We start from the raw sequence: 23,943 nt of genomic DNA, 5'->3' as shown, positions 1-23,943 counted from the left end.
CTTCCAGTGTATTTCTCATGGGGGGCTGAACTCATTCCACTGAGCCAGACTCTTATGCAACCTGAGATTGATCACCTCAACATATTTATTTCTAATATTGCAATTTTTTGGAGGAGAGGACATGTGAGAATACAGTCTTCTGATAAGAGAAGTCAATGCCTCTTCCAAATGTGATGGAATCCCAATGGAGCAATTCACCAGAGTTGTTGTGAGAATATGCCCCTGCATGCCTGTTTTTGACAGTAGAGATAGGAGTGGCCATGTGTGACATCACAAGAAACTTGAGACCATAATTTTGAACAGCCCTCCCTTTTAGTGCTTTTTCCTATACATGTGCTCCCACCCAAACCGTCTCCCTTTCCCCTAAGCAAGACACTCTCTGTTCTTTCTTCTTGTCTCTAAACTCAGGCCAATTACAACTGAGAAAAACAACACCTTGGTCAAGAAAACATATATTTTCCTCAGGACACCCTTCACTATCTCTCTGTCTTCATTGAAACTATATTTTCTGCATTAGAAGGTAAGAGAACCCAGTTCTTTTTTCTTCCATGTATTGCCATGCCACGTGTGTTATATGAAGTACTTTACAGGAAGGGTTAAGTACTATGGGAATTTCACTGATCCACATCAGTAAGGTTTGTTGTGAGATAGTGTTTTTGGAATTTGTCATTATCAGTTGAACTACACTTTATTTTTTTGACTTCCACAACATATTGAAGTACTAAAGTCTTTTTTTCACTATTCATGATTGGGAATGTTTTCCTGACCAGTTTCATGTGTGGATTTTTTACTGTTTTTGGTTGTCAGCTTTTGCAGCTTTTAAAAGCCCTTTTATTTCTATCAATATGGATTGAGTAGGTGGGTGTCAAATGACTTGTTGGAAGACTGGTCTGAATATGTCCATTTGGAAAGGTTACAGACAGACACTGTGTGATAGGTCGAGTGAGCTCATGAGAGTAAGGACACCAACTGACAGTGAATTCAGTGGCCACTGTCTCTTTCTTTGTGTGACTGACACTGTATTCAAGCAATTGCTCAGAATAGCAGTTGACTGTTTTGTAATGTGAATCATACAACCCAACACAACAGTGTCTTGGATCTTTGTCTGTTAATGCAAAACCCCCTTGACCGAAACGTCACAGTATGTTTTTAACAATGGATCTATAATAAACTATAGTGTTATAATGGAGAGAGTGTCTACTGGACACTAGTGTCTAATGGAGTGCCTTCGAATATAGTTGTTTGAGCACAAAACCCCGTTTTCCCCTTGTCTATAAATACAAGAATCAGTTGATCGTACTGTATCATTGGAGACGTTAATTTATAGCTCTTCCTCAAATAGAATTGACAGAATCTCATACATTGTTTATTTACCCAGTCAATTTTCCTATCCACTAGCCTCGATGTCAAGTGTACAACTACACCTAACTCCAGGACTATTGCTAAAGCATAAAAACCTCTCAATCAGCCAATGGAAAGCAAGAAAAAATAAGGTATTAAGGTTATTACATAATATGTAATGAATACACCGCTTTATTGCACAGAAAAGGGGGATCAGAGGGTGTTTTATGTGCTGCACTCTGCTGCCATATACTTTCCCTATTTTCAGGCACATTTGTTTCCTTCACTCACTCGGAAACTCAGCCTTGGTACAGTATCATATAAATAGCTTAATACTAGATACAGTAACAGAGGGAAGTTGCCACCATTGCAATTGGATGAATCAAAAACGACAGAGCTATCTAGATACATTCACACAAGACATAGTCAACATATGAATATGTCCCTCGAGGTTTTTAATTTGTACAAAGAGCCCTCTTATTGTTTCTCAGTTTTATAAAGGCAATGTCTATCCACCTTTCCAAACTAGCGTCACATGGTGGCACTTATTTGTGGGTCGTCTGTTGGCCGAATGCACAATTCAACAGGCTATATAGGACTTTTTCTTCCCATTACAGATTAGGCTATATGTTTTCTGATAGGTCAGTCAATAATAATAATAATAATACATAAGATCAGAAATCTAGCTAGTTTTCTTTTTTAGCAAAATCTTAAAACAGACATTTTATCGGAAATGATAGATGGTTTCCATACCACTCTAATTATAGACCATTGCATTTTTTACCTGACATCACACATTTGATTTACAATATCGGACATCTTTCTTCACTCAGAGACGATTTCCTGGCTGTATTGGTTGCCGACCACTATGGCTTCCTAAAATATCCAAAATAAACATCAGAAAAAGACTACATTTCCACGAAAGAGCCTTGCAATGTAAATAATGCATACAAAAATAGATGGTGTGTCTGTGTGCTTGCGTGTCTAGGTATGTGTGCATGTGTGTGAATGGGTCACCAGTGCATGTATGTGTGTGTTCGTTTGTAGTTGTGGTCGTTGGGTGTTGATTTCAACAGGGACATTTTGTGTTGGTGCGAAGTGAGAACCGAGCAGAAAGGCATATTCTGGAGTTTGATTCCCAAAACACAATGCAAGTATGGGCTTGCCCGACAGTTCCCGTTCACTCACAACAAGGTGCCTGTCATAAGAAAAGCATTTGGGTTACGTAAAAAAAATATTTCCAGGGGCTCTTAAAGTATTGGAATAAATGTAGGGAGAGATTTACCAAAGGAGAAAGATCCCACACGTAAACGTAGCAATGTCGAAATGTGAAAAGGAAGAGAGACAGAGAAAGGAATGTGTGTGAAATGGTTGTAGGAACAGCAGACCAACACCTACTGTGCTCTAGTCTGCAGGAACTGCAGCTGAAGACTACCAGAATTTACGTTTGGGAGTTATTTATTTCCACTGAACTGGTGTGAATTCACATGTGGCTTTTCTAAATGCTGTTGGGTATTATTGCTATAGAAACTAGAGTTGGCCCACAGGGTAGAATTTATGTACAATTTACCCATACCAAAGTACTGTACACTTAGTATGGGTCATCATCAGAAGGCACATTCTGAAGGATCATCCAATGTATTAGGGTATGTAGGGTGCCCGCTACCTGAATTACCTTTGAAAAGCGTGTGATGCATCATGTGATGTCAGAGTGAGTCGAACCGTTATCAAAATCGCGTTTGACATAACAAGGCTGAGGTCTCCAGCAACTGGTGGGGAGTTGCAGCTGGTAAAAACCTGGACTTGCTCCAAACTGCAACTTGGGAGCCAGTGAGCCACGTATCCATCTCAGGGGTTAGGAAAAATTCTGGCGTGCATATAAATGTGAATTCCAACGTCCCACATCACTTGTGTTATAAAACACACCTCCCTGGGGTCATTGGACTCAGCAGTGCAACACAGTTTGTAAGAAGCAGTAATGTTTTCTATGGTAAAGGTCAAACAGGAAAGCTTACTTACAAAAGCACTATCCAAGATATTTAGGTTTCACTTTCATGCCGTAATGAAATAGACAGAAGTGTTGCGTGGGGGTAGCAAAGAACATTAGTTATGAGTTAATCATAGGACTACATTTTGAAAGTTTTGTTTTCTTTGGCTAGTCAGACCATATGTTTCTGAAGAAAAGACTATTGTCTGTAAATACAGCACACTGAGAACAAAAGTAGCCTAGCTATAAAATGATCAAATACAACATTGCCTCAGCTGTGAGCCAACACAACTCACGAGCCTTGATAAAGGGCCACATGCCTTATCTTCTTGTATAATTATTTTGTCAATGTATCAGAAGGCGATATGTAAGCAGCCTCATATGACACTATTTGTTCAGCAAATTGCAATATTTATTGTTTGCCAATTTTGTCTGTACTGACATCAAATTACATCTGGCACCTCAGTTAGCATAGGGCTGGTATCTTACCCTATGGTAGCCCTGCAGTGGAGAGGGACAAGAGTGAAATCCAAATCGATTAAAAAAGAGACGAATGGCACTCTGGATAAATAAAATCTAGATAAATAACAGTGGACAACAAAGTCTGTGTTCACATCAGAGTCTGTGTTCACAACAAAGTCTGTGATGACAACACAGTGCTTCCAGGTGTTGGTAATGGATACTGTTATTACGTTTGTTAGCCTCTTCTATTGGAAGGAATTCTATTGGAAGGATTTCAAAAGTAGTCAGGCGTCTCATTACTGGCATTGCAACCTGAGCTGTCAAATGAAATGACACATGCAAGGAGAGAGTGGTGCTATAGATTCCACTGGTGGGAAGCAGACATGTGGTCCCATAGTGACAGCAGACACCTTGACAACTCCCACAGTTACCCTCGAGCAGGGCTCTCCAACCCTTTTCCTGGAGAGCTACCGTCCAGTAGGTTTTCACTCCAACCCTAATTAGCTGATTGATAAGCTGAATCAGAATAGTTACAACTGAGGTTGAAGTGAAAACCTATTGGAGGGTAGCTCTCCAGGAACAGGGTTGGAGAGCCCAGCCCTAGAGTCTAGGCTTTGCGACGTGCAAATTCCCCAAACCGTTTTCATTGACTGTACATTTTTTTTTGTCTATCATCTTGAATGACATGCAAACGATAACTCATTTATCTAAGGTCAATCCTCTTTGCTTTGTTTCAGATTGGAGCTCTAGCCAGTAAAAAACCATCAGTCACCCACTCGTCTTTGTATCAGCTAAAACAATATGGAACTCCAAAAGCTATCAAATGGCCTCCACCATGGCTTTGTCCCTTTCGAAGATGGGTATGTCCTCTTTGACTGCACATATTGCAACCTGGCATGCATGATAATATCTTTCCCCCAGTTGTGTGCATGATAGTCTTTTTTTGTGCATTTGTGTTTGTTTTCTGACAAAGAAGACTATTACCACCCTATAATTACACAGTGGCCAGTTTATTAGGTACACCACCCATGAGTCTCAGGGCCATGGCTTGCTATATAAAGCAGGCAGACATGCATCAAGGCATTCAGTTACTGTTCGATTGAACATTGGAATGGGTAAAACAAGTGACCTAAGCAACATTGAGCATGGTATGATTGTCGGTGCCAGGCGCGCCGGTTCCAGTATCTCAGAAACAGCTGGCCTCCTGGGCTTTTCACGCATGAGAGTGTCTAGGGTTTACCAAGAATGGTGCGACAAACAAAAAACATCCAGTCAGCTGCAGTCCTGTGGGCGGAAACAGCTCGTTGATGAGAGGTTGGGGGAGAATCATGCAAGCTAACAAGTGGGCCACAAGCAGACAAATAATGACGTAGTACAACAGCGGTGTGAGAATGACATCTCAGAACGCACAACTCGTCGGTCCTTGTCACGGATGGGCTATTGTAGCAGACGACCACACCGGGTTCCACTCCTATCAGCTAAAAACAAGAAGACGTGGGTCCAGTTGGCACACGGTCACCAACACTGGACAATTAAGGAGTGGAAAAACATTGCCTGGTCCTATGAATCCCGTTTCCTGTTGCGTCATGCTGATGACGAGTCCATGGCTCCACTCTGTCTGATTTCAACGGTATAGGCTGGTGGTGGTGGTGGAATGGTGTGGAGAATGTTTTCTGGCACACGTTAGGTCCCTTGATATCAATTGAGCAAGGTTTCCATGCCCCGAAGGATTCAGATTGTTCAGGAGACAAAGGGGGGTCCGACCCGGTACTAAATGGGTGTACCTAATAAACTGGCCACTGAGTGTATATTACATATACCTGGAAAAATGCCTGTGAAAACGTGCTTTTTGTAAATACTCGTTTTTACATTTCACAGTTTTACATTTATGCATTTTAAACTTTTAAATGAATACAGTACTTTCATGGACAGCATTTTCAAGCACCCAATGGATTATAATGATGCAATGGATCATCCAATGGATTAACCTCAGTAATTTCTATTTCCTTGGTTTGATTGACATAATAGCATCCCGCAGGCAGAAGAGGAAGAGGAGATGTTACCACATAAGAGTGATGGGACCAAGAAGCCCCAGTTTACCGATGTGAGTATGAAGAACTATGGCCACAGCTCTGGAGCCGACAGTCATTGTTTTTATGCTGAGATGTCATGTCATGAAATGTCATTATGAGGAGTTATAACAACTGACATTCATGTATTTGTATCCTTGGCAGTTTGAGGGAAAAACCTCTTTCGGAATGTCCGTCTTTAACCTCAGTAACGCCATCATGGGGAGTGGAATTCTGGGATTGTCATACGCCATGTCAAACACAGGCATCGTTCTCTTTATGTGAGTACAGCAGCACACTCATGTGTGCCATGTCCCTATGTGATTTCCTGAAGTGACAACAGACAACCCACTGGGCAAAGACGTCAATTCAACGATTATTCCACGTTGGTTCAACGTAATTTGTTGAAATGACGTGGAAACAAAGTTGATTCAACCAGTGTGTGCCCAGTGGGAAATTAGTACACACACACTCCAACCAAGTTAAATATTAACTTGCCAGGTCAAAATTTGTGGGGTGGGATTATTTATCTAGTGTGCCTCGATCTGGCTCTGATGCCACAGTGCAAGAACCGGCTGATAAACTAGTACACATTGAAACGGAGACAGGTTAGTGGAGGAGAGGCGGAGGGAGTTTTGGGCCATCTCTGCCCAGGGGATGAAAGCCGACCACTCCCCTGGCCGGTCCTGGCAATAAGACCGCAGAAACCTACCCACATCCCGGTTAACTCTCTCCACCTGCCCATTACTTTCGGGGTGAAACCCTGAGACCTGCAGACCCACAGACGTTTCATGAACGCCCTCCAGATCCTTGATGTGAACTGGGGACCCCGATCAGACACTATATCCTCAGGCACCCCGTAGTGCCGGAAGACGTGTGTAAACAGGGCCTCCGTAGTCTGTAGGGCTGTAGGGAGACCGGGCAAAGGAATGAGACGGCAGGACTTAGAAAACCGATTCACAACAACCAGAATCGTGGTGTTTCCTTGTGACGGAGGGAGATCCGTCACGGAATCCACCGATAGGTGTGACCATGGTCGTTGTGGAACAGGTAGGGAGTTGTAATTTCCCTCTGGGCAGGTGTCTAGGTGCCTTTTACTGGGCGCACACCGAGCAGGAGAAAACATACACCCTCATGTCCTTAGCTAAAGTGGGCCACCAGTACTTCCCACTAAGACAGCGCACTGTCCGACTGATGCCAGGATGACCAGAGGAAGGTGACATATGAGCCCAACAGATCAATCGATCACGAACATCAGACGGAACGTACTTACGCCCAACTGGACACTGGGTGGGAGTGGGCTCCGCATGTAACGCCCGCTCAATGTCTGCGTCAACCTCCCATACCACCGGTGCCACCAGGCAAGAAGCCGGAAGTATGGGAGTGGGATCCGTGAACCGCTCCTCTGTGTCATACATCCGAGACAGTGCGTCTGCCTTAGCGTTCTGGGAACCTGGTCTGTAGGATAGAGTGAACACAAAACGGGTGAAAAACATGGCCCTCCTCGCCACCCGGATGTACTCCAGATTGTGGTGGTCACTCCAAATGAGAAAAGGGTGTTTAGCCCCCTCAAGCCAATGCCTCCACGCTTTCAGAGCCCCGACAAAAGCCAACAGCTCCCAGTCCCCCACATCATAGTTTCTCTCCGCCGGGCTGAGCTTCTTCGAAAAGAACACACAGGGGCGGAGTATTGGTGGCGTACCCGAACGCTGAAACAGCACAGCTCCTATCCCAGCCTCAGACGCGTCCACCTCTACTATTAACGCTAAGGAGGGATCAGGATGAGCCAACACAGGAGCCGAGGTAAACAGAGCCTTCAAGTGACCAAAAGCCCTGTCCGCCTCAGCTGACCACTGCAGTCGCACCGGTCCCCACTTCAGCAAGGAGGTAATGGGAGCCGCTACCTGACCAAAGCCCCGGAAAACCCTCCGGTAGTAGTTGGCAAACCCTAAGAACCACTGCACCTCCTTTACCGTGGTTGGAGTCAGCCAATTACGCACAGCTGAAATGTGGTCATTCTCCATCTATACCCCTGACTCAGACAGGAGGTACCCTAGGAAGGAGACGGACTGTTGGAAGAACAGACATTTTTCAGCCTTAACGTACAGGTCATGCTCCAACAGTCGACCAAGCACCTTGCGCACCAGAGACACATGCTTGGCGCATGTAGCGGAGTATATTAGAATGTCATCTATATACACCACTACACCCTGCCCATGCAGGTCCCTGAAAATCTTGTCTACAAAGGATGGGAAGACGGATGGAGCATTCATCAACCCGTACGGCATGACGAGGTACTCATAGTGCCCAGAGGTGGTACTAAATGCCGTCTTCCACTCATCCCCCTCCCGGATACGCACCAGGTTGTAAGCACTCCTGAGATCCAGTTTGGTGAAGAAGTGCGCCCCATGCAATGACTCGGTCACACTGGCTATGAGAGGCAGAGGGTAACTATACTTCACTGTGATCTGATTTAAACTATAGTCAATGCATTTAAACTATAGTCAATGCTATAGTCAATGCACGGGCGTAAACCTCCATCCTTCTTCTTCACAAAAAAGAAACGCAAGGAGGCAGGTGAAGTGGAAGGCTGAATGTATCCCTGTCCCAGAGATTCGGTGACATATGTTTCCATAGCCTCCTGTGACAGAGGATACACGTGACTCCTGGGAAGTGGTGCTTCTACCAGGAGATTTATTGCACAATCCCCCCGTCAATGGGGTGGTAGTTAAGTCGCCTTCCTTTTACAGAAGGCGAGAGCCAAATCGGCATATTCAGGGGGAATGTGCATGGTGGAGACCTGGTGGAGACCTGGTTTGGACTCTGATTGAAGACCGCCCGGAAGCGGCAGGTGAAATCCTCATAGCGGACCAACGCTGCGTCTATACTTCCCCATTCAGCGTTGGCCCACTCAAGCGCCTTCCGACAGACAGGAGATATCCCGAGGGAGCCGGATGGACGGTCGCCAGGTAGAGCTCCAACTGGAGCAGGAATGGCAGCCGTCCCATCATATGCGCTCGGGAGCGAGAGCCGAATCCCACTGGGTCCAGGTGACGGAGGGGTGGACAGCGGTGTGGGTTGTGGTGTTGGTGGTGGTGTTGGTTGGAGTGAAGTTGATGGGGTTGTGGGAAAAACCCCTCATTCCCATCTCTCCATGTTGAGCTGCACGCGATCCATGGCTGTGCCAAGATGTTGGAGCATCGTCGCGTGCTGCTGGACACATGCCCGTACCGGAGGACTGGGTGCACCTGCTAACTCCATTAAAATGGTGCGTGATTCTGTCAAGTGTCAGTTGTCAGGCGCAGGACACAGAACTGAGTAAAATAACGTACTTTACTCAGAAAAATAATCAGCCCATAAATCCACGCAGGGATAACAAACCCTAACACAACAGACAAACACAAAACCAGGAAAAATCATGCACAAAACATAATGAGAACCAGAGTGTTAAATAGGGAAAAAATAATAACGTAATGGGAACCAGGTGTGTACAATCAAGACATAACAAATGGAAAAACTAACGTGGATCGGTGGCAGCTAGAAAGCCAGTGACGACGACTGTGACGACCGGAAGTCGTGACAGTTTCTTTTTGTCAAAAGGTCACAGATGCAGCTACTCCCAATATGGTTTGATACACACTGTTACTGCATTATGCGTTGCAACAATGTTACCAAAACAGTACAGTGGAAAGCTGACAATTTTTTAAATGAAAAATAGTCAATATAATATTTGACATTTATGGTCTTTGAATGGTTTTTAAAAAACTGTGGAGAAGAGTGGTGTGTGTTGGCGTGTCCATATGTAACTTTAATGGTGTGATTTGAGACACATGAGACTTCTAAATCAAATTTCAGGAGTTAAAAATAGCTTAGAGTTGGCAGATGAATCATAGCTTGCGTGTGGGCACACCACATATATGGCTCCCAAGCATGCTTTGCTCTTTGGGTTGCTCACATTCATGTCAGGGTCAGGCAGGAGTCCATTTCTTTTTGAATGCTTATGAATAAATCATTTGAGCATTGTCATTATCAAGTTGCTATTACAGGAGGCCAGCTTCTTCTTCCAGTGTTTACTTCGTAGTAAACGGTTTGATTAATCGGTGAAGAGGTCGGCTACTCATTATTTCACATTGGATGAAACCACGTGAAATCAATTATGTTGTTTACCTTTCCAAAATGTCTAAGTCAGTTGTTTGTGCTCCGCAGAATCCTGTTGATATGTATCGCCTGTCTGTCCAGCTACTCGGTTCACCTTCTGCTTAAGAGTGCTGGAGTTGTGGGTGAGTGTGTGTCACTAAGGACTAGCCCATGGAATCAAAGACAAATTAGTAGCTGAATCATAGAGTGTATCATAACAAGATGAGAAAAGTAAACTTTCTGTGAACAAACTTTCCCTTCACATCTGTACCATTGAAAAACCTGTTGTTTTACCCCTTCACAGAAATACATAGCTTTTTTTTAATAGAGAAAACTATAGTAGGGATCCACTATATGAACCAAGCTGTCTGTAAATTAGTGGTTGTGGGTTTGATTTCCTGCTGGAGTCACGTATACTGAAATGTAAGCACTATCTGTTGTAAGTTGCTTTAGATAAAAGTGTATCCTTATGACATGACAGATAGATTCCGTTCCATTTCTACTCTTTCACAGACTAATGTCTCTTTTGTCTGTTCAGGTATTCGTGCATATGAACAGCTGGGTTTCCGTGCTTTTGGACACCCAGGAAAAATAGCAGCGGGAGTCATTATAACCTTTCACAACATCGGCGGTAAGTGGCTAGGGGGACCATGGACTCATGCTGCTGACGCCAAATCCTGACTCTTCCATTAGCATGGCACAACACGAACCGGGATTCCTCGGACCAGGCAGTGGTCCACTCCTTAATTGTCCAGTGTTGGTGATCGTGTGCCCACTGGAGCCGCTTCTTCTTGTTTTTGGTATGGTCGTCCAGTGGTGGATAAAAGTTCCCAATTGTCATACTTGAGTAAAAGTAAAGATACCTTAATAGAAAATGTCTCTAGGTGTGAATGGGGTGGTGTACCTAGTACAGTACTTCCACTAACACATAGTATCTGTTTAAAAAAATATCCACAGTGACACATACAAATGCACTCATGGCTTCGTGACACTCATGGATTTCATGGCTCATAAAAGTTTTAGTGGTTCAGGACAGAACAGGACTTTTTCCTCCAATGTTTGTGTTTTAAACACAGGTAAATGGGCTTTGTATGTCTGTTTTCTTTTGAAAATAGAAGTTAACAACTTTGAAATATGTTTAATCCCCTCCAGCAATGTCCAGTTACCTCTTCATTGTGAAGTATGAGTTGCCTCTGGTCATTCAAGCCTTCCTGGGCTTGTCATCGAACACTGGGTAAGTGGAGCAGCACATTTCTTTTTTTGTTTAAAAATAATCTTTATTTAAGTTTTTCACATTTTACAATTAAGCAATAAGGCCTGTGTGGTATATGGCCAATATACCACGGCTAAGGGCTGTTCTTAGGCACGACCCATTGGCCAAATACCACAAACCCCCGAGGTGCCTTATTGCTATTATAAACAGGTTACCAACGTAATTAGAGCAGTAAAATAAATGTTTTGTCATACCTGTGGTATATCAGAATATACCACAGCTGTCAGCCAATCAGCATTCAGGGCATGAACCACCCAGTTTATAATCATAAATAATTCACACAAATACAAATAAACTTTCACATCAATGCATTTGAGTTCATAATTACATAACATCATTTACAGATTTAATAGTATCCATGGAAGTTCTTTGGAGTCATATTTCTTATTTTTTTATTCCATTTTTATTTGTAAAAAAATAAATATAAATAGTGTTTGAATAAAAAAAAAATTATAGACTTATAGGCATCTTGTATTCCAAATTGTACTTTTCACAATGCATTGTCCACAATTATTGTCCACAATATTTGTTTAGTAATGTCAATGCATAATATCGTCCACCATACTTCTTTAGTAATGTCACCCATGTGAATATCGAAGACGGACTTGGGATTTATACATAGGCCTACATCATAATTCACATCAGATTCCATATTTCTTTAGTTTTGTAGTATTTCACTAAAAGGTGTAACATTTTCTTCATCATGACAAAACAATTCCACTTTACTACAGCACGCACTGGTAAACGTCGTACTGAAATCAACCAGGCAGGATCTCTGACATTTTCTGACAGTTGTGCACAGAGGAGATTTTTTAAGACATTTAAGACATTTTTAAGACATTATTTTGTTCCTGCCACCCACATTTTTTGTTATCTGACTATGAGTTATGAGATAGTAAGTCATAATTATGAGATAGTAAGTCATAATTATGAGATAGTAAGTCATAACTATGAGATATTAAGTCATTATTATGAGATACAGTTGAAGTCGGAAGTTTACATACAGTTTTGGCAAGTAGGTTAGGACATCTACTTTGTGCATGACACAAGTCATTTTTCCAACAATTGTTTACAGACAGATTATTTCACTTATAATTAACTGTATCACAATTCCAGTAGGTCAGAAGTTTACATGCACTAAGTTCACTGTGCCTTTAAACAGCTTGGAAAATTCCAGAAAATGATGTCATGTCTTTAGAAGCTTCTGATAGGCTAATTTACATCATTTGAGTCAATTGGAGGTGTACCTATGGATGTATTTCAAGGCCTACCTTCAAACTCAGTGCCTCTTGATTTTCCCATGATGTCAAGCAAAAATAAATCAGCCAAAACTGCAGAAAAAAATGTGTGGACCTCCACAAGTCTGGTTCATCCTTGGGAGCAATTTCCAAACGCCTGAAGGTACCACGTTCGTCTGTACAAACAATAGTACGCATGTATAAACAACATGGGACCACACAGCCATCATACCGCTCAGGAAGGAGACACGTTCTGTCTCCTAGAGTTGAACGTACTTTGGTGTGAAAAGTGCAAGTCAATCCCAGAACAACAGCAAAGGACCTTGTGAAGATGCTGGAGGAAACAGGTACAAAACTGTATCCACAGTAAAACAAGTCCTATATCGACAGAACCTGACAGGCCGCTCAGCAAGGAAGAAGCCTCTGCTCCAAAACCACCATAAAAAACCCAGACTACAGTTTGCAACTGCACATGGGGACAAAGATTGTACTTTTAGGAGCAATGTCCTCTGGTCTGATGAAACAAAAATAGAACTGTTTGGGCATAATGACCATCGTTATGTTTGGAGGAAAAAGGGGGATGCTTGCAAGCTGAAGAACACCATCCCAGGTGTGAAGCACAGGGGTGGCAGCATCATGTTGTGGGGGTGCTTTGCTGCAGGAAGGACTGGTGCACTTCCCAAAATAGATGGAATCAGGAGGTAGGAAAATTATGTGGATATATTGAAGCAACACCTCAAGACATCAGTCAGAAAGTTAAAGCTTGGTCGCAAATGGGTCTTCCAAATGGACAATGACTCCAAGCATACTTCCAAAGTTGTGGCAAAATGGCTTAAGGACAACAAAGTCAAGGTATTGGAGTGGCCATCACAAAGCCCTGACCTCAATCCTATAGAAAATGTTGTGGCAGAACTGAAAAGGTGTGTGCGAGCAAGGAGGCCTACAAAAACCTGACTCAGTTACACCAGCTTTGTCAGGAGGAATGAGCCAAAACTCACCCAACTTATTGTGGGAAGCTTGTGGAAGGCTACCCGAAACGTTCGACCCAAGTTAAACAATTTAAAGGCAATGCTACAAAATACTAATGGAGTGTATGTAAACTTCTGACCTGCTGAGAATGTGATGAAAGAAATAAAAGCTGAAATAAATGATTCTCTCTACTATTATTCTGACATTTCACATTCTTAAAATAAAGTGGTGATCCTAACTGACCTAAAACAGGGAATTTTTACTAGGATTAAATGTCAGGAATTATGAAAAACTGAGTTTAAATGTCTTTGGCTAAGGTGTATGTAAACGTCCGACTTCAACTGTATGCAAGTCATAACAATGAGACAGTAAGTCATTATTATGAGATAGTAAGTCATTATTATGGACATAGAATAGTCCTGTAGGTCGACTGCAGGGTAATCTGGGATTCAAACATGAATGGCATTATCATTAAAGCATTATCCCCACACTTTATTTGGTAAACAGCTGAGAAATGGGGCAGGAGAAATGTAACTACTCTCAAATACATAGATGCAAGGACTCTCTCATATGGATTTTGACTTCATGGACTGACCATCCGTGAGATCCAAATTATATTTTTAACAATGTTTTGAAGCTATACAGTGTTTGTTTACAATTACATGAAATTAAGTAAAACAAGCTTATATTTTGGATTCTGATGGAGTAAGACCATTGCTCATGAGGCATTTCTAAATTGCATTCTTCAATAATCAATGTCTATATATAAGTCCAAAAAATGAATGTACCAGTCCCAAATCGCCCCTTTAATGGATTGAATTGAATGAATGAATGAATGAATTAAATCTGATGTCAACCAGATATCAAACAGGCACCAACTCACATCAAAACAGAACACCACAAACTCGCTCTGTCTCTCTCACACACACACGCACACGTGATTCATGTGATACAGATTGCCTAAACGTGTTTCATAATAATGACTGAGTAACTCAATCGTCCTCTTCTCGTCCTCTTCTAATTACCCGGGGGTCGGATAATTAATACTGAAGTCTGACTCACTCGCGTCCTCAAAGGACTTCCCCACTCTCTCTGTGGCTGAACTTGGAGGATTGGATACTCTCGTCGACACCTTCCTCGGAGATCTGGTCGCCTTCACTCTTGGATTCAGCTCCCTCGGCTTCTCTCTCATTCACTGGCACCTGTCTCTCAGCTGCGCTCGGACCTGTCGAGTGATGGAACTCGTTGTCGGGGTCGATGTCTCTGTCTCTGTCTCCTCTTCTGGCTCTTCCTCTGGGCTGGATTGTGGATCAACCCTCACTTTGTAGGCATACGACTGGGGACACTTGAAGAAGTCATGGCCCTCTTTTACACACAGGGTGCACATGCTTGTAGACTCACATACCCTGGATTTGTGTCTAAGATCTCCACATCTCCAACACTTCACCTCTGGGCATTCCTTGCCCTTATGGTCTAGCCCCTGGCAGATGTAACAATGAGGGGCCTGTCCAGGGCAGGAGATCTTCCTCTTGTATGGGCCTAGGGAGATTGAGTTACGGATTGATATCAAATGCCCACTTGTTGTTTCGCGCACTTTGTACTTGGGTACTCCATACCATATCCCAATCTTATCCACGGGTTTCAAAGAAGGTTGTAAAACAGTGAAGTATCTGTTTAGAAACATTTCGACGTTGTGATCTGGAACTCTGCCCGTCCGGAACTTTCAAAGGACATCTTGACGTCCAGCTCTTTCCACTTTGCGGCTGCCTCTTGGGCTGACTGGACTTCTAGAAAGAAACGTAATGGGGGTTGTTCCTCAAAATGTCTCCTGTTCGGCAGCGCAATGATATAGTAAATATTGAGATCAAATGTTTCAAATGAGGTGACAGTACAGAATGATGAGTGAGAAAGTTACAGAGGCATAAATATTACCCCCCCCAAACCTCCCCTGTTATTGGTAATGGTGAGAGGTTCGTAAAAGCCCATCTATTTCTCCCTTAGACTAAATCAATTGTCCCTAAACAGTATGTTTTCTACATAGTCTACATTGCATGTCTTATTGAAACTAGAAGTAACTAACTTTTGTGTCTGGCTGTGTTTTTATTTTTATTTTATGTTTTAAACTAGAGAGTGGTTCCTGAACGGGAATTACCTCATCCTCATCGTCAGTGTGTGCATCATCCTTCCACTTGCCCTGATGAGACAATTGGGTATGTGACTGATCTCATCATGAACTTCAACCTTTCATAATGGCTGCTAATGACCTCTATGTCTGTCAATCATTCAATCAACACCTCTTGATTCATATATTCATAAAACAAAACATTTGGATGTGTATCTGTTTAGGACATGTTTTAGGTCAGGAGCAGACGTGTTCTGGAAACCAAACATTGTCAGCTGGTCTGTGGGATGGTTGTTGTTTTTGTTGTAGTAACAATCCTCGACTGCATCTTGCAGGGTATTTGGGTTACACCAGTGGCTTCTCCCTCACCTGCATGGTCTTCTTCCTTTCCTCGGTGAGTGACTTTTTGATGACATCTGACGACAGATATTGTATTATTATATTACACTATATATTATACCAACAATTATACATTTCAATGCTATACTAATACTGCATGTGCTTTTCACCATTTTGGGAAATTAAATTCCTCCTGGTGATTGGCTGTTTTAGTGATTCTTTACCCTTGTTAATGTGCTCATAGCTTTTGTGTTCACAGCTTATCATAGGACATGACTAGCGATAATTTATGAGGAGATATTTTTATCTTGTGCCCCTCTACCTCACATGACATTTCATGTGAGCTCCTGTTTCCTATACTCACTGCCAGCCAGGCATTGTTGTTGAAATTTGCTAACATGGATACAGGTGTAGGATCTTAATTTGAGCCAGTTTGCTACTGCAGGAAAATACTGTACCAACAGGAAATGTGTAAGTATTATGTGGATTATAAGTGAATGAACATTTTTGGGGGGAGTTGATACATTTTTCATAAGGGGAAATCTAATCTGAAATTTCAAAGTGGAAATTACAAATGTCAGAAGCCTTTTTAAACCTCAAGTTTTACATTTCCTGCATTGCAAATTGAGATCCTGCATCTGTACGTTAACCTTCTGAAATAGGTCATTATCTAATTATGTTGACATACAAGGAAAAAGGGGGGCAACATTATAAATGAAACATTCGTCCCAATAATTATTTAGATATTGTCAAATGTCAAATCTATAGCTCAACCATTTTTGATACTATTCATGTAATGAATAGTCAGGGAGAAAAAGGTGTAGATTCACACGAAGAGCGCGGTAGGTGTTTATTTCACCTTCGCAGAATACAGTAATCATGGTCATACACAGGCAGGCAATGGTCATACACAAGCAGGTGAATCAAAACTAGGACTGAAGGCTATAACCGGTTCTCACAAACGAGCTAGGAAAAGGCTTAGTAGAGTCAATATGAACAATACCTCACAAAGGCACAAACAGAATGAACTGAACTAAATAAGGAGTTGATGAGACCAGGTGAGTAACTCACACAGGTGAAATCAATGAACAAAAATGAAAGACAGGGCTATGTAGAAGAACACAAAGAAACAGGGCTACGTTCAAGAAAACAACGAAACAGAACACAAGGTTGACTAAGAATATAAATACAGAACCTTACAATTCAAGGTTGCTTGAATAATTGAGCACAATCCTAGATTACACTATTGTGCATGTTGCTGATGCAGTTCTGGGCATTAACAAGATACTTTTTGAAATGCCTTGCTGCAGAAAGGTACATTAATAATGTAACAAATTCTATCGTTGAACTTGATCAATTAGCAGAAGGAGGAATGAGGCTTGGGACAGGATTTCACAAATTAACCAGAGATACAGTATGTCATCATGGTTGTCAGCGATAGAGGGTCAAGCTGTTCTGCTAACTCTGACAGCTCAGCTTCTTTCTTTCTTTCTGTCTTTCTCCCTCTCCATCTCAAAGGTCATATACAAGAAGTTCAACATCCCCTGCCCCATGGTGCCATATGGCAGAAATCACACAACAATCATCAACACCACCGTGGAAGAGGGACAGTGCGAAGGCAGAATGTTCACCATCAACCAGGAGGTTAGGAAGTGTTTACGGCACAGCTACACAAATATCAGTTCAAATATTATTTTTTGTGTTTCTTTCACATCACCTCTGCTCTTAGGTTCTTACTGTGTTAAGACCACATAAGGTTAGGAGCTATTTGCAGTTGGAGCAGAGGTCATTCAATATTATAATGACATGGTGTCATGTTACTGCCGGGCAGGGCCGGGTAGGTTACTTTCTAGATGTAATCCATTACAGTTACTTCTTACCTGTCCAAAATTGTAATCAGTAATGTAACTTTTGGATTACCCAAACTCGGTTACGTAATCTTATTACATTCAGTTACTTTTAGATAACTTTCCCCTTTAGAAGAAGACAAAAATGTATGTTACCAATTAAATGATATTTATTGCAGGATAAATCAATCTTAAAGTTTACATAGCTGGCCATATATGGATGTTCAATTTTACTTTATGGGTTGATTATGTAGGCTTCTTCTAACCCATCGCTTTCTACTACATATAATATAATACAATACAATTATATATTTACATTAAAAACCAAAGTCTATCCGAATTCTTGTCATTCCAATAAATGTTATACCCCTTGATCGTCAAGAATAGGACTTGGAAATATAGATTAGCCAAATGGTTTTATCTAAGCATGAGCCCAAAACTAAGGACTTATTAGCCAGCCCCACTCTGTTGTTTATGATTTTGTTGTTATGGAGGACTGATTGGGCTCATTGATTCGAGTTGAAAAATAAATGCTGGAATGGCATGCTTTGAGCACTACTGAAAAGTGCTAATTACATGTGAAAAATGAATGCCATATGCTGCATTTGCTATAGGCCTATTGTTAAACTTTTTGTTGGTGACAATTTGATATCTTGATCATATGCAGCTGTTTAAATGGCAAATCCACAGATGAAACAATAACAAAACGGTCGCCCCGCCTCTGTTTTGGTAAAAAGCTGAGGGATGGGCCTGGAGAAATGTAACCACTCTCAGATTAATAGACCGAGCTATGAATACAAGGACTGACCATCCATGATATCAACATTATTGTTTTAATCATGTTATGAGGCTATACAGTGTTTGTTTACATATACAATGTTTTACAAATATTGGAGTAATACAAGCTTATATGTTGGGTTCTCATGGAGTGTGGCAGTTGAACTAAAGCTCATGAGGAATTTATAAGTTATATTCTTCAAGAATCAATGGATATATATACAGTACCAGTCAAATGTTTGGACACATCTACTCATTGAAGGGATTTTCTTTATTTTTACTATTTTCTATATTGTATAATAATAGTGAAGACATCAAAACTAAGAAATAACACATTTGGAATCATGTAGTAACCAAAAAGTGTTAAACAAATCAAAATATATTTTATATTTGAGATTCTTTAAAGTAGCCACCCTTTGCCTTGATGACAGTTTTGCACACTCTTGGTATTCTATCATTGAGAAAACAGAGAAGTGTCAAATATTTTTTTTCCACAAACATCCTTTCTGAATTTAAAAGTAATCCTTGAAGTAATCATCTAGTTTTTCAAAAGTATCTGTAATCGGATTACAATATTCTTGCTGGTAACGTAACGGATTACAGTTACCGTTTTTGGCAATCCATTTCTCCCCAACCCTGCTGCCTGGACAAGTGCTTGTCCATGTGTTTTGAGGCGGAGCAGAACCGAGTGTGGCACAATTATCCACACAGTCTAGTGAGTTTCCTCAAACACTCCTCATGTGACGCCTCTAATTTTAGTTACCCTTTATATGGATTTCAGACGGCGTATACCATCCCCATCTTAGCGTTCGCCTTTGTTTGTCACCCCGAGGTGCTTCCCATCTACACTGAACTGAAAAAGTAAGTCGATAAAACTCCCAATTAGCTCCCTTCATAAACACCATAGCATGTCGGGATGACAGCCTTTATTTTTCTTTACTGATACTCATGTTGCTGTACAATACCTATTATACCTGTTGGCTTTTCATTAAATCAAGGGTCAATTTTTGATGTAATAAATGTAACATCATTACTGTAGCTCATTAATTGAAAAAAACAAAAAAACAACTGCTTTCTTTTCCACCAAAGTGCCACCAAGAGGCGTATGCAGGGTATTGCTAATGTGTCCATCATGGGCATGTTCGTCATGTACCTCCTCACTGCCATTTTTGGTTACCTCACCTTCTACGGTAAGACCAGGGCTTCAAGAGGGCTTTAGTTGTATACAATCTACAGAAGAAAAATAATGATTTTAGTATTTCAAATGATACTCAATTTGTGTGTGTGCATGTGTGCATGCGTGTTTGTGTGCGTGCGTGCGTGTGTGTATGCGTGTTGCGTATATATGTTTATGTAGTGAACACAGAATCTGAGCTCCTGCACACCTACAGCAAAGTGGACCCTCTGGACACACTTATCCTGTGTGTGCGTGTGGCCGTACTGGTGGCAGTCACCCTTACTGTCCCTGTGGTTCTCTTCCCTGTAAGAGCCTCCTCTCATAAGCTCTAATTACATACTCAAATGAATGTATTTCTGAGGACACTTCAAGTGGTTTGCATTTCAAACATTGTTTGCATTTTAAAACCGACATAGCCTTGATACACAGGTAACTGCCAAAATAAAGGAAACACCAACATACATTGTCTTAAAAGGGTCTCGGGCCACCACGAGCCGCCAGAACAGATTCAATGCGCCTTGGCATAGATTCAACAACTGTCTGCAACTCTATTGCATGAGAAATTCCATAATTTGGTGTTTTGTTGATGGTGGTGGAAAACGCTGTCTCAGGCGCCGCTCCAGAATCTTCCATAAGTGTTCAGTTGGATTGAGATCTGGTGACTGACATGCACACACAAACACACACACACACACACACACACACACACACACACACACACACACACACACACACACACACACACACACACACACACACACACACACACTCTCTCCCTATGGTTACCAAAATAATGGGCAACTAGGCATGAACATGACCCTAAGCATGATAGGATGTTAATATGCTTAATTAACTCAGGAACCACACATGTGTGAAAGCACCTGCTTTTAATGTAATTTGTATCCTTCATTTACACAGTTTCCTTTATTTTGGCAGTTACTTTTATATCCATTTTCCTCTAAATGTTAACTTACTGTGTCACACAGAATAGCTGATGCCGGATTGTACATTCTACATTCTGTTAATTTAGATTGACTTCACACATACCTCTTAACTTGACAGCCATATTTCAAGTTTCGCCCTAGGCACTCCTCTGAGTCTTCTCTGTTGTGTATGGTTTCCAGATTCGCAGAGCCATTCTCCAGCTCCTGTTCCCAGCGAAACCCTTCCACTGGGCACGCCACATCACCATCGCCCTGTGTCTCCTCTTCGTGGTCAACGTGCTCGTCATCCTTGTGCCCAACATCCGAGACATCTTTGGCATCATTGGTGAGACTTATATATTCATGAATATAGACTACTACAGTTATTGCCGTCCAGCCTCCGATGCTCATTCTCCCCACACTCACAAACCAACCAGACACACTGTACCAGTGTACCACTGTTTCATCATCATCATCCTTATTAACACCAGGGGAAGGAAGACCTTCATATTGACATTATATATTACAAATGCCTCATACAAGAGTACTTGCCAGTGGAACAACTCATTGTCTCCTTTATCTGTCCAGGGGCCACCACTGCACCTAGCCTGATCTTCATTCTCCCAGGGTTATTCTACATCCGCATTGTTCCCACTGAACAAGAACCAATGAAGTCTAGACCAAAGATCACAGTAGGTCTTCACATCATTCATAAATTTTCCTTCCATTGTCTAGACACGTTTGTTAAAACTCTCTACACAATCCCCAGGTTTTGGCACCATCTAGCATGACCCTTTCGCTACAGTTTGGAGTGGGTGGGTGGTATCACAACGGGTGCTAGTAAAAACATCCTAAACCCGGGTTTGGGTGGAGATTTTTAACAACATGAATGACTTTAAGGCGAATTCCAACAACTCTTTCTCTGGCTGGTTTCAGGCTGCCTGTTTCACAGCCATGGGCTTCATCTTCATGTCTATGAGCCTGACATTCATCATCATCGACTGGACGACCGGAGAGAAACGAGCTGGAGGTGGCCATTAGAGCACATCCATTGACGATAAGGGTCCAAATGCCACACAGCAGCACGCCCTGTCGCCGTGCCACTTCGCAATCCCGTCTGGATTGTGAGAAGGATAAAACACCATCTAAAGGCTGGACCCACATGATCATGAGTCTTACCATACCACCCCGATGGTAAGACCATTTCCCCACCAATTCAAATCAAATGGACATGCTACACTTCAATGGAGGCGAGTCTTTGAGGAACCCAGTGATGTCACTTTCTTTGTGGTAGGAGTTCTAGGCAGTGTCAGAGGAGCTGACGAGGGTGTTGCCTGTAGAAACCCCTAAACCACTACTTGCTGCCTGTGTCAAAAGCCATTCAAAAAAGTGACAGAGATAGAGGGGAGGGGTTCATTTTCTCTATGCAAGGGGACTTGATCTCTTGAACAGTCAGTCCTCAGCTACCCAACTGCCAAACAATTCACCCCAGGTTCGTTTCTCGATCAAATATCGGCTGTGGTTTAATCAACCAGGTTTAAGGAGAAGAGAAGAAAATGTTCTTCTAAAAGGGATTTACTTTTATGATATTACCCTGTCTGTGAACCCCTAGATTTGGTTGTTGAACATCATTTCAGCAATATTTGTTGAGGTAATTGACCGAGATGTGGGACTGGTAGTGTCCAGTGTTTTTTCCTCAGAAGCTGCAGACCATTATAAACCAAATGAGCCAAGAATGATAAATGAAACACTTTTCTGTATGGTTTACCTATTTATATTGTATCATGTTGCTTCCTGCCAAATAATGTATTGACTCAAATGTTCCAGTTATCATGGAGCAACCATCTCATTTCATCCTTCTGTCGAGTCACTCTTCGAGATATTGCAAGTTTGGCCTTGAAATCTGTTGGACACGATGTCTTCAATTTGGTATCCCATCTAGTCTTCACCACAATATTCAGAACAATGAAAACACACGTTATAAAACACACGTTATAAAACACATAGTGAACAAAACAACTGTGAACCCAAAATACTTTGTAGTGTATAATTATCATACGTTCGTTCTCCTTTTGTGAAAAAAGTTTTATGCTGGTGTTATGCAAATAGGGAATCCGCAATAATGTCTCTGTATATTTGACATCCAACAAAGCAATGAGGCAATAATGAAGAAGCGAGTGCCAATACAAACTGAATGATGACATTCAGCTGTGTCTTATTTGACATGTACAGTCTGTGCAGATTTTCAGTTCATGTCACTGCTTATAATGATTTGTATAGTGGAGACTGAGGTAAAACTATTGAATAATGTCAAATATTGACATAGAAGCAATAGATAATGTGGAGCAAGAGGATCTCGGAGCCCATTTGGGTGGCTGAATGCTTGTTTAGGAAGGACAAGGCTGAGTGTCTTGGAGACATCGTTCCAAAAAGGTGATAGCTTTTTGTAATGTCACCAGCCTGCGGTCTGTTGCTAAGCACATTTTGTGTTTGACATGGCACCATTGTCAATTATATTCTATTTTCAATAAAGACGAGTGGTTGTCAGTATTTATTGAGACGTCTTTACTGTCATCTGCATGCTCTATGTCTTTTGCTTTTCACAACATTCATAAATGATTGACAAATTAAATTGTAATTCTCCTTCAGCATGCAGACAATAATAACTCCAACCACAATCAAGCTTTTAAAGTTAGATTATTGGTTATAGACATGTAGATTGGTTTTGGTCCTAAAATTTACTGGTCAGTAAAACAAACGTTTAGAACTAGGCTGAAAGGAAGGGAGGAGCTAAATTAAATTGATTCCTCATAAAGAACATGAGTGACATCATTCACACTAGATAATAGTGGCACATATTTACAGTGCAATGAGAAAGTATTCATTCCCCTTGACTTTTTCCACATTTTGTTGTGTTACAACCTGAATTTAAAATGGATTAAATAAAACATTGTTGTTACTGGCCTCCACACGATACTCCATAATGTCAAAGTGGAATTATATTTTTCTGAATTTTTACAAATGAATAAAAAATGAAAAGCTGAAATGTCTTGAGTCAATAAGTATTCAACCCCTTTTATTATGGCAAGCCTAAATAAGTTCAGGAGTAAATATTTGCTTCACCAGTCACTTAAGTTGCACGGACTCACTCTGTGTGCATTAATAGTGCTTAACATGATTTTTGAATGACTACCTTTTCTCACAGTTATTAGTTCAAATCAATTGTATTTGCCACATGCGCCGAATACAACAGGTGTAGACCTTACAGTGAAATGCTTACTT

The 23,943-nt window shown here is 41.5% G+C and overlaps 1 protein-coding gene across 1 annotated transcript; it reads left to right on the top strand.

The window, feature by feature from the left end:
• Nucleotides 1-350: 350 nt before the first annotated feature.
• LOC109907881 (sodium-coupled neutral amino acid transporter 3) lies at nt 351-23,703 on the top strand. Its single transcript, XM_020506147.2, has 16 exons — nt 351-520; nt 4,528-4,650; nt 5,819-5,894; nt 6,025-6,140; nt 10,066-10,139; nt 10,535-10,627; nt 11,149-11,230; nt 15,604-15,686; nt 15,934-15,992; nt 17,456-17,581; nt 19,343-19,422; nt 19,651-19,751; nt 19,919-20,043; nt 20,863-21,007; nt 21,250-21,353; nt 21,598-23,703. Exons 2-16 carry the CDS (start codon nt 4,592-4,594, stop codon nt 21,700-21,702), a joined length of 1,428 nt encoding a protein of 475 aa, XP_020361736.1. The 5' UTR covers nt 351-520; nt 4,528-4,591; the 3' UTR covers nt 21,703-23,703.
• The last annotated feature ends 240 nt before the right edge of the window (nt 23,704-23,943 follow it).

The sequence above is a fragment of the Oncorhynchus kisutch genome, linkage group LG17 (assembly GCF_002021735.2).
Source record: "Oncorhynchus kisutch isolate 150728-3 linkage group LG17, Okis_V2, whole genome shotgun sequence".
Classification (NCBI taxonomy): Eukaryota; Metazoa; Chordata; class Actinopteri; order Salmoniformes; family Salmonidae; genus Oncorhynchus; species Oncorhynchus kisutch.
Note: the sequence above shows the minus strand (reverse complement) of the source record. Positions and strands in the feature narration are given on the sequence as shown.